The sequence below is a fragment of the Thunnus albacares genome, chromosome 12 (genome assembly GCF_914725855.1).
Source record: "Thunnus albacares chromosome 12, fThuAlb1.1, whole genome shotgun sequence".
In the NCBI taxonomy this organism is placed as follows: domain Eukaryota; kingdom Metazoa; phylum Chordata; class Actinopteri; order Scombriformes; family Scombridae; genus Thunnus; species Thunnus albacares.
In genome coordinates this window covers 13,037,061-13,048,690 of record NC_058117.1, presented here as the reverse complement: position 1 = coordinate 13,048,690, position 11,630 = coordinate 13,037,061, and the positions used below count along the sequence as shown (strand labels likewise).

The 11,630-nt window shown below is 40.8% G+C and overlaps 1 protein-coding gene across 1 annotated transcript; it reads right to left on the bottom strand.

Annotated features, from left to right (window-relative positions):
• Nucleotides 1-1,264: 1,264 nt before the first annotated feature.
• Nucleotides 1,265-6,658, bottom strand: LOC122994433 (midnolin-A-like). Its single transcript, XM_044369117.1, has 7 exons — nucleotides 6,149-6,658; nucleotides 5,910-5,997; nucleotides 5,737-5,799; nucleotides 4,934-5,446; nucleotides 4,666-4,771; nucleotides 2,946-3,194; nucleotides 1,265-1,983 (listed from the first exon to the last, which is right to left on the bottom strand). Exons 1-7 carry the CDS (start codon nucleotides 6,397-6,399, stop codon nucleotides 1,811-1,813), a joined length of 1,443 nt encoding a protein of 480 aa, XP_044225052.1. The 5' UTR covers nucleotides 6,400-6,658; the 3' UTR covers nucleotides 1,265-1,810.
• Nucleotides 6,659-11,630: the final 4,972 nt, after the last annotated feature.

The window sequence follows — 11,630 nt, the reverse complement described above, 5'->3', positions numbered from 1 at the left end:
CTGAACAGTTTGAGAAAAAGGACCACAGCAGGTTGAAGGAAATTATTGGAGAAGACTGGAAAGACGCCTTTTAGTGCAAGGAAATGCAGGAGATGCTGCAGAATAAGCTGAGCCATCTTGAGGAGCAACTGAAAGACAGAGAGAGGGACCTCATGAATGTGGAAAGACTTCTGGAGGCCCACAAAAAACAAGAGCTGTGAAATGGAGCAAAGACAGAGATCATCAGATGTGAAGCTCTGGAGAGAAGCTTCAAAAGAGCAGCTTTCTCTGAAGGACTTCAAAATGGAGTTCTCCTTCAAGGAGAGGAACTTCAACAAAGAACTGTAGGCCGATAAGGAATGAATTAGAAAGGAGCTCTATGAGAAGGAGAGCTGGAGTAAGAGGACTCCACAGCTGGAAAAAGAAAAGAAAGAGCTGGAGGAGACATGGCTCCAGAGAGAGAGCAGGGCTGGATGCAACAGTATAGGAGGTCGAATGCCTGATTGTTCAAAGCATACATCTCCACGGAAGTTGCCTAATTGTGTCGCCTAAGTATAAGGGCTGGTTTGTTTCAGAATTGACCTTTAGTAGTGAAATGAAAATAAACTGTCTTTCTCTTTTCAGGAGCTCATATTGGAAAACAAGAAAGAAGAAGTGCTTTTGTGTATCACTAAGAGGACAAGATGGCTGTTGCTGCTTTAGTTGGTCGGCAGTCGATTGTCCTCACTGATATCAACCCCACCCCCCACCACACACACACACACACAACATCCTTTCACCCCCATAACACCTCAGCAACCCTTCTTATCCTACCCACCCCCTACACCAGGGCCTACGCAGCTGAAATGAGAATCAGCTCTCGCTACTCAGACTTTTCCTCCAGTTTGACTTCAGTTCTGACAGAATATTTCCAGCAAGGATCTCCTGAACACTCTGCTTTGACTAATACCTCACCAGTTGCAGGGCTATATTTCTAGAGTCTTGTCTGTCCAGTAAAACCGTTTTCAGTGAGTTCGAACCAACCATTTAACTCTACTGCAGAGACCCCTAACAGAGCCTTCTTTGTTTATCTGGGACTTAGCCATTCAGAGTTGTAAATCCTTGGATGACTGTGCACATTATGAAATTCAGAAATCCTGGCAGGAAAATTTAGGGTTTTCTAATGAAAACTTTTTTTTTGATTTGCTGGATCACTGCACCAAACTGATTCAAAAATATGTTCAGGTTTTTTTCCATTTTCCCCCTTTATTCATTTTTTCATATTTTTGCATTCTTTTGCATTTACATTTTAATATTGCATAAGTAAAACATTTCAGAGGAACATCCTCTGCACAGAACAAAACTTAACAGTTTGACTACATTCAAGACAGTTAAGGCATTGGAATACATAAACTTACAGTTTACACTTAACAGGTCTTTGTACAAAACACCAAGATGTATAACATGAGAATGTACACTGGAACCTGTTGTGATGTGTGCTACATACTGTTGTTGGGACCACTGTAAGTCCTTACAAAGACTCAGATGAATAACATGCTCAGTACAGTGACAGCCAGAGGAACCAGACTCCTTGGATCTTTTGGGCTTACATGTTTCAGAAATGCACTCATAGTTTAAAAATAGTATTGAAGCATTTCCTCAGAGGTGTCCTTTCTCTCAGACACTTTTTTAACTTTAAGTGCACTCCACTGCTCTTTTACGTAACTCCACAAGGTCAGAGGTCAGCTCTAGTTTCCATGATGATTCCTCTGTGACCTGCAGTTTCTGTCATCTTGCCCTCCGTCCTCTGAAAGCTGCTTCTGTTATTACAGAGTGTTTGCTGTCCAGGAGACTAGGGGCGATGGTGACAGTGCTGGTATGGGTGAGACGTTTGTGAGAGGTGTGAGTTCCTGCGAGTGCGCCGGCGAAGACGCCTCTGATGCATCAAAAACTGCAGCTGCTCCAGCTTACAGTGCAATGTTTGATTCTCCTCTGTAGATGAGAGGGCAGGGTGACTCTCCTCAGCTGTTGGAGAGAGAGGAAACATTGTGAACTACATAATTATATTTTACACAAGCTTTCAGACAGTAGTCCTTCAGGGTAAATGTTTAACTTATGGGAATATAATGACATCAAAAGGAGCACACCTGTTTTATCATGCAAGCACACAAGGGAATTTCAGTTCACAACTAAGCCCAAAGTAGGGCTGCAGCTACTGATTATTGTCATTATTGATTAATCTGTCAGTTATTTTTTGATTATTTAATTCATTATTTCGTTAATAAAATGTCAGAAAAATGGCTGAGAGAGCTTGAACTGCACCTTAAGAAAAGACAAGCGATGTATGATGCCATGTATGTGTTTTCTTAAAGTGCAGTGCACAGACAGGAGAAAATGTCTATCACAGTTTTCTGAAGCCCGAACTGATGTCTTCAAATGTCTTGTTTTGTCCAACCAATAGTCCTAAACCCTAAAAACTTCAATTTACTGTGACTTACGACAAAGAAAAACAGCAAGTTTGAACAATTTGAGATCTGTGGGCTGACTTATTGACAACTAAAAACACAGGAAGCTGCAGAATTACAACATATCATTGACATGCATTGACAAACATTGACATTTAGACTGTAGCCCGAGTCATAGACTCAAAACACAAACACACACACAACTGTGAGGTTCACGAAACTGGGCATAGTAACAGTCTTCACACTCTACCAGTGACCCAGTAGCTAAATATGGCCTTGGAGTACAGCATTAAATGTTTGGTCAGTGTCATTCAAGCCAGTTGGACTTGTATTATGAGCCAGTGCATTCATGTCCATTTTGAATGTGGCTCACAATCTTTGGGATTATATTCCCATTTATTTTCTTGTCCTTTAAATATAAATAAATTCAATCTACTTTAACGTGTGGAATTGTGCCTCAAGTGTGCAAGTGTATAAGATCATATTCTCACTGTATACACAATAACATGTAGTCAAGCTCACCTGGAGCTTTACTCAGGTGGTCTGGCCTCTGGGTCACCACCGGTTTGGTTGTTGTTTTGCTGGGCTCCTCTGCTGTGAGCAGCGGGCTGACTGGCGTGTTTGAAGCAGAACAGTGGAGGTGGGGTTGGGTGGGTGAAGCCCCCTGGTGGTGGTAGGCAGCTCTCAGCAGGTCATTGAGGATCTGGAGAATGATGGCGATGCCACGTCGAGGATGTCTGATGCCGCTCTGACTGCAAGGGGCCAATGTGCCTGATGGGATGAGAGGAGATAGTGTGGTTAATGGTGGATGAAAATAGAAATAGTTCAGACTGCAACAATTAATCAATTGATAGATTGAGTGTAAAATTAATCAGCAAAAATCCCCCAAATTCACTGGTTCAAGCTTCTCAAATGAGATGATGTGGGGCTTATTTTTTTAATATCATGTAAACTAAATATCTTTGGGTTTTGGGCTGATAGTTGATGATCAGTAATGAAAATAACTGTTAGTTGCAGCCCTATATATATATATATGGTCTCAACTTAAGTCTATTTTCTCTGTTTTTATTTGACTCTATTTAGTGTATTTTAGATTGTTTTAGACTGATAGTACTTTATTTATATAGCACCTTTACAATAAAATGAAGAAACAAAAGAATAAATAAAAACAGGAAAATTAAAACAAGTGCAAATAATGTGCGAGAACAGTAAGCAATCAAATTAATAAATGAAAGAAGCAGCAGCTAGCAAGAGCAGGTATGCTAAGAACAATGTGTAAAAGATGACAGTTAAAAGCAATGTTAAATAAATACGTTTTCAATTGTCATTTAAAAATGTTCACAGAGTTTGCATCTCTTGTATCCTTGGGCAGGAAATTCCATAGTTTTGGTGCAAAGTTAAAAAAGGCTCAGCAGCCAATGTTCTTATTTGTGTGATAGTTTGTATTTGAAAAACAGGCAGCAGAGGATCGAAGAGGCCGTGGAGGATCATAAAACGACAAAGAATTAATGTAGGCAGTTCCAAAACCATTAAGTGCCTTGTAAACAAGTAAAAGAACTATAAAATCAATCCTAAAAGACACTGGGAGCCAGTGCAGGTTCGCTAAAACTGGGGTGATATGCTCTCTATTTATTGTTCTAGTTTTGGAATGCATTGTTTTGGAAGACCGGTGTAAAGAGCATTACATTAGTCTAATCTTCTTAAAATAAACACATCTCGTTGGGATAGGAACAGCTGTACTTTTGAAATATTTCTTAAATGAAAGAAAGTTGCTTTGGTCACCTTCTTTATGTGAGATTTAAAATTTAAGTCTGAGTCTAGAATAAAACCCAGACTCAGGCCTTGATTTAACCTGTGGGGCCAAACTGCCAAGTTTGGTGAGAACTAGCTCTCTTTTTGTTTGTGGACCATCTAGTAAAATGTCTGTTTTGTCACCATTTAAGAAAGTTGGTCTGCCTCCACTTGTTTACTGCAGCTGGACCAGTTGTTAAATGGCAAAGGGTTTGGTCATCACTTGGGTCCAACGAAATATACAGCTGCCTGTCATCTGCATAGCTTTGGAAATTAAGCTTATGTTCTCTGATAATATCACCTAAAGGAAGCATGTACAAGTACTCTATCTATCTCTCTATCTTAATTAAACTGAAGATAGATAGATAGTTGTATTGTATATTCTCACTGTAATGTGATGGGTTAGAGTCGGGTTTAGGCCTTTGCTGCTCACACACCGAGGAGGACTTACCAGAGAAAGTCCCGGAGAAGACTCCTGGAGAGTGGCTCACAAAACTCTCTATAACTGCTCCTGGCTGCTTGCACAGATCAGCAGTGGAGGAGGAATTAACATTACTCTGTAAAACAAGATGAAGAAGATTATTGCTTAAATATCTATTTTGACCATTCAGGATGAAATGGACAAAGTGAGAAAACTGAGTTTGAATTCTTTATTGTTTTGAGCCCAGGAAAATGTGTTATGTTTTAAATGGACTTCTGCATGACTGTGTAAGGCTAACCTCTTTGAAGGTTGAGGCTGGTACTGGGCTTGAGGGTCCAGGACTGGGGCCAGGTGTACAGACTGGTGTGGTTGCTTGTCGCGGACAGCTGGGATGAGGACTACAAGAGGACAAGGAAGAGGTCGACAGAATAGTGGCAGATGTCTGCGTGGAGCAGGGGGGACAGGAGTGATGTGAAGATGAGTGGCGATGGCAGTTCACAGCAGGGACAGTGGTGGGTCTTTGGGTGCTAAGTTGGACTGGGAATGTAGAGTCAGGAGTGTCTGGGGCTGGAGAGGAGATTTGTGAAGTAGGTGAGGTAGTAGTGGAGTCTGTTGTGTTAGTGGAGGAACAGGCCGAGGCTTCTGCTGGCAGGCGGGTTTGCAGCTTGCTGCTACTCCGAGCTCTCGAGTCCCGGTCCTGCTGCAGCTCCACCACATCCTGCGCAGACAGCTGGAGCTGCACATACATCATGTGGGCACCAATTCCCAGGTTAATGGTGAGAGGAGAGCGCCCCGACAGGAAGTCACTGATCTGCAGGATTATCAGGAAAAAAACACTTCAGATTTAAATAAACTTTCGGCCACTGAACTCTACTTTAACCTCCTTTACCAGGAAAGTGAAACATGTGAAGTGTGCATTTGTGAAGATATGCAACCATGCTTGATTGTGTATTGATAAAAACATGAAAACAAGAATGTGTGGGTTGTTGAACAGTTCACTGTCACAAACAGTATTAAAATACAGATGGTGTGTTGCATCCTCCTCCACAAAATATATGAAAGAACACCAGCATGTAGATTCAATTCTTCTTAAACTCTCACCTGAACTTCTGTTAAACTTTCCAAAACATCCATCATAGTCTTCTCAGCTCTGGCAGTTGAGCACTGTGGCGATAAAGATAGAACAAAACATTTCTCTCAGTGAAGTGACATGCGATTAAATGTGTGTGGAAATGGGGTTTTCTGTGTAGGATGTACATTAATGGTTTACTTACTACTAAACCAGCTTCAATGACAGGGACCAGGGTCAGTTTGCTGCCATTTGCTACACCCAGGTCCAGCAGTTTCCCTGCAGTCAGCTGCCTATTTTATAACCCATGTGGGATAAAAAGATCAAGTCTTAGTCACTCAGTGCAATTTTCAAAATTGCATTGCACCTCTTATACAGTCAACATGACACAACATGCAGTGTAAAAAAAACCAACCCTCAGACATATAATGTTAGCAGGCTCACCTGTCTTTATGCAGGAGGACGATTTTGTCCGTTTGCAATCTAAGCTTTTGGGAGATTCGTGTCCTCAGTCCCTCCACAGTCTCTCCTCGGGGGACAGTGAGCTCCACCGGGCTGCCGGTGGTCGAGGTGATGGATAAACGCATGGTGGGTTGACCGGTGGAGACCCCAGCCCCGCAGCCTGCAGTCCGACCCGGCGTGAAGCTACAGAAGCCCCGTTGCTGCTGCTGCTGCTGCTGCTGCTGTTGCTCCATTCAGCTGAGCGAGGATGAAAAAGCACCAGTTTAAAACCAGCTAATTGAGGCGTAACGTGACGGTATTTGTTTTTTATTGTCTTTAGTCTTGCTCTTCATTCCTCAGTGGAGAGCGTGAAACATCTTCAGACGTTTAAAAATGAGAATAAACGCTCAGTTTAGTCACAACAGCTCTTCTGTGGTTCGTTTCTCTCGCTGTGACGGATACGCGGCTCTACTCCACCATCCTGTCAGAGGAAACCCCGCCCACCTGGACCGCTCAGCCAATCAACGAGAGGACAGACACCAGTCAGCCTATATTGTCCAATCAGAACCGCAGATTCTCAAACGGCTCCACCCTGTTTGGTGCCTCCTCACCATTCATAAAGTAAATGATGCAATCCTCAAAGCACTACAACATTTTGTAGCCTACAGGATGTCATCATGTCAAAATGTCTAGACTAGATTATTATAATTATTCACATCATTTAAAGCTTCCCAGAGATAAATCACAATATTTCTGAGCTGTCCTATAGTGACTCATACATAGCCTCCAATAATAAGAAATCTATTTGTGTTTGAATTTGATAGAGTTCAATTCAAATGTTAACATATAGCACTATCTCATACAAAGTGCTTTACATGATTTTAAAATAAAACAGCAAAAAAATGCTTATATACACAAACATACATACATTGACATTGAGCCAGGAATATTTGTATGGCCTCCAAATGCAGTATCACCTATAAATTAGCCTGAAACTACAATCCTGGATGATAAGCAGCTTGAAAAATTAAAAATCTACTTAATTTTCTCTATTTTCTATGTCATATTTCATTATTTAAAGTCTAAGGATTGAGGGTGTCAATGTGATACAGGTTGTAAAGCCCTCTGCTGCTAATTTGTGATTCTGAGCTACATACATAAAATTCACTTGACTTTTCATTACATACCTGGACATATTTGTGTGGTCAGAAAATGGATAATTCAAAAAAGAACCATGCTCTTCTGTTTTGGGATATTTAATCGTTAAAAAATGCCTTTCAGTTTATAATTACCTGCAGGATAAGATCAAATAAGGATATATTCATTTTCTCAACCTTTCATTTACAAGGTGACATGGGTGCCACATCATCTCCCAGCATGCACTGGGCTGCAGGGAAGCACCCTGCCTTTGATCTATGGATGTTGTATGATTTCACTGTTCAGTCAGTGGGTGGAGATGCACAAAGAAAACTCTTTGTATCCTGCAGCCTTTCTCATCTTCTGCTGTTTAGTATTCGTGTCGCACCTCTACTTCACAGCAGGATGTGGGGCTGCACCTGTCACATGATGCGCGGAGGAGAGAACCGGCTTGGAGTAAAATGACGTAGGAAGGCAGGGAGGGCAGAGCAATGCAGCTAATATGTGTCTCCTCACGACGGCTAAAAATAGCTGCACCCACAACACCCCCGCTTTATCCAGCCTGCGTCACTCCACTCCCATATCACCCACCTCCCTTCCTCACCTCACCCCCACACAGTTCTTCTCTCCACTCTCTACTAAATGCACACACACGGTGTTTTTTCTTTGTCTCATCACCCTGCTTACCTTTATGGAAAACCAACCTGTGCAGTATGTGAGAAAACCAGCATCGATCCTCTTCTTCTTTTCTTTTCTGTTCTGTTTTCATTCCCTTTGCACGTCTGTCTCTGTATATTTGGTTTGTTTTATAAATATGAGATACATCCTTGGAATTGTGGATTACTGTCACATATTCATACACAGCAAATCAAATGTACAACCCTGACTTCACCTTAATCTTTGTTGAATTCAAAAGGAATCTCACACTGATCTCTTCTTGGTCTTTTCTCTTTGTAAGTGACTTGATGAACTTGATGTCTTGGTGAGATCCTGCCCCCTCTAGCCCTCTCTCCTCCCCGACATTTCTATGGCGGCGTGTCACTCCAACACTGAACTGAGATGAGTGAGGGGGGGAGAGGTTGCTGCTTTACATTCTTAGGGGCCAATTCCACAGGATGTCCTGCTCTCCAGAGCATGCACAGACGCATCTCTGACGTCAACGGACCAGGAACACACACACACAGACACACACACACACACACACACACACACACACGGCTTTCCTCCTCCTCCACATTCCTCCCACTCCTACACTGCCTCTCCTGGCATAATTTCCCAGATGTTTCAATCCTCTGGTATGTTACACCTCAGTACCTGGAATTTCAGAGATAAAAAACAATTGGACATTAGAAATCTGTCCTGAATATTTCAACAAGAATCTCGTTGATAGACTGAGAAAACCAGCAAATGGCCGACACTATCTCAGCTCCCTCCTGAAAAACTCAAACACAGACGAAGGGGAGCATTTATGTCTCTTCAGTGCTCATTTAAGGGGTTGGGTGAAAATTTTGGCTTTGTTCATGCTCTGCTCGAGTATAGCAGACCCCAAAATACTATTTATTTATTTAATGTTTACTTTTTATAGGAAACAGTATTTATCACGGACCACTACCACATACCGTAGTATTTATAGCCTTAGCTAGTTTGCCTTTTCCTAAATGAACTATTGTACAAATAGACACAAACTCAGCAGAAATGCATTGAAAAACAACACAAATAATGATTGACTGACTCTTCTGTAAAAGCACTTTCAACTTGAGTTCAAAGTGATCCCATTCATCTGTAGGTAAATTACTGAAATGCTCAAACTTAATAGTTTCTTAAGAACATAGTAGTGGTGGGATCTTATCAGCTTACTATCTAAAATTTTAATTGCACAATGATAATCATCTTAAAAGTCTTAGTTGTTGTGGAAGCTGCTTGTTACTGAGGCGCTTCACAAAAACTCACACGTGAAAAGATCATGAACATATAAAACAGTTTGCAGCATCAAACAGTCTCAACAGTCACAAAACAAGATTTGAAACTAATTATGCTAAAAATGTCTGAAAAAAGGATACTTTTTGTATTCAGTGGAGAAAACTACATTTTTTTTAAACTTTAGTAGTCTATTATACCTTTAATAAATGTATTTATAAGGTTATATGTACAGAGTTGCATGTAAAACTACAGCTGTACACAGAGATTTGACCCATTGTGGTGACATTTGTTTCCTCTGAAGTGGAAAAACACTGAAAATACAGAGTGTGGACATGAAAATCATGATGTGCCCCAAAATCCTTGAAAACCATATACTGTGTTTATGTTTCAGATGTTGAAAGAGGCCTCTCAGGCTTTTTGCTCATAGCGTAAACTAAGTAAAGGGGAGAAGGGAATTTGGAGATCTTAAAATGTCCCAAAATATCCTGGAATGTAAGAAACATTGGCTGAGAAGACATGAAAGGTCATAAATGTTTGCACGGATATGGTCACATTCCTTAATCAAATGCATCTTTTCCATACTCCCCCACAACACCCTACCCCCCCTCCCAAAAAAAGTGACTCCTCTGTCCTCCAACAGACTTTATTATGTCAGAAAACTTCAGTGAGGAGGTCATTTTGCTGTCTCCCCAGTCGAATCAAAGTAATCCCTGCTCATGTGTGTTGTTATTTCTGTCACCCAACCAGCTGCTCCAGCTCTGAGCCAGTCTGATAAAGTTTTTTGGGGGGAAAGTTTTTGGGCAGATGCAAAAAAACCCAAAAACGAGTTCTTTAGATGTCTAACTGGCTGCTTTGCTGCTTCAGAGCCACCGTCCTCCCGCTTTCTGTTATCATACAGGCACAGATTAGACCTCCCGCCACTTTGCTGCTGAGGCATTTTTCTATTTGTGCAACTCCCTCCATTTCTACATCACACAAGAACGCACACTGCAGAGGGTGTGATTGCAAGGAGCGTTTTTGGATTTGAGTGCGACTGCAAATAGAGTTTGCCTGATGGAAAAAATTACTTGATGAACAAAAATAAAATACACACAGGGGACAGAAGAAATAACAGACAAAACATAAACAAATACCTCATGGAAAAGGACTTATGCTCTGAATTTACCCTGATACAATCACAAACACTCCCATAATAGAGCTTCAAAGAGCTTCAAATCATCTGTGCACAAACCAACAAACTGCATCTAAAGTCCCAAGTTGGGACTTAATCAACTGGACAGACATGTTAAGTATACAGCAGGTTGACAAATGCTGCTAACAGGCAGCCACATAAACCAATATGAGCCATTTCTGCAGCAGTTTTTAGTGATTTACTTCAAAGGTTATGTTCTTTTTATGAAGCATTTTTGCTCTGTTCCCTTTTATAGCAGTGTGGACGGGACACTTTTTCTTGTGTCTACAGTTGGATGTTTGAGCTTCACTGTGCAGAATGATGTGTGTACAGAGTTTGTTTTCACATACATCTGCTGAAAGTGGAAAGTTTCTCTGTGCTCAAGTCAAGTCAGTTTTATTTATACAGCGCCAAATCACAACAAAAAGTTATTTCAGGGCACTTTTCACATAGAGCAGGTCTAGACCGTACTCCTTAATTTACAGAGACCCAACATTTCCCATTGGAAATGTGATTTGAAGGGGTTTGTGACATCACAACTACTTTTGAAGCCAATCCTGGTCCGATATTCAATTTACACAAGTGTGATTGGAAACTTGAGACCTGAGATTGGATTTTTCAGTGTAGGAGGAGACATCTTGTGTCCTGCAGTTCAACTTCTGTGTTGAACAATATTTATTTATAGATTCTGGACTTTTTAATGAGGGAGAGGAAGGAGATGCCATTTTAAGGATTTTAACATGGTAATTAATATTATTGTTTCAAGCAGAGTATTTTTATTTGTCTGGAGGGAAACTTAAAGTCAATTTTGAATGCAGGATTTATACTTGTAATGGAGTATTTTTTTAAAAAAAATTGCAGTATTACTACTTTTACTTAAGTAAAAGATCTAAATACATCTTCCACCACTGATAGAATCATCTTTATGACCATTTGTCCCATTTACCAATATACTATTTGTTAACATTTGATCATTTTATTCATATAGTCTATGGATAGCCTTTTTTACTGCTTTTCATTTAGCACTAAATGTCATAACTCATTTACTCATCTTTCTGTTTCCTCTCTGTCACTGACAGAGTGCAATGAAGGCAAACATACCAAGAACCTTAATTTTTTTTTTGAGTAGATAACAATGTTGTGAGATCATATCTTCACCTGATTTGGATAACTATTGAACTAGGGTGAATTGAAACTGTTTTTTCATGTTGCTGGGGGTCCTCTCATGGACTCCCGAGGGTCTGGACCAGGACTGGA

What these genes read in the sequence shown, in the direction of transcription:
- LOC122994433 (XM_044369117.1), bottom strand. Translation starts at nt 6,399, where the DNA reads ATGGAGCAACAGCAGCAGCAGCAGCAGCAGCAGCAACGGGGCTTCTGT. An exon ending in GTCCTCCTGCATAAAGACAG is followed by an intron (nt 5,998 to 6,148) that starts GTGAGCCTGCTA and finishes GTTATAAAATAG; the next exon opens with GCAGCTGACTGCAGGGAAAC. An exon ending in TCATTGAAGCTGGTTTAGTA is followed by an intron (nt 5,800 to 5,909) that starts GTAAGTAAACCA and finishes TTATCGCCACAG; the next exon opens with TGCTCAACTGCCAGAGCTGA.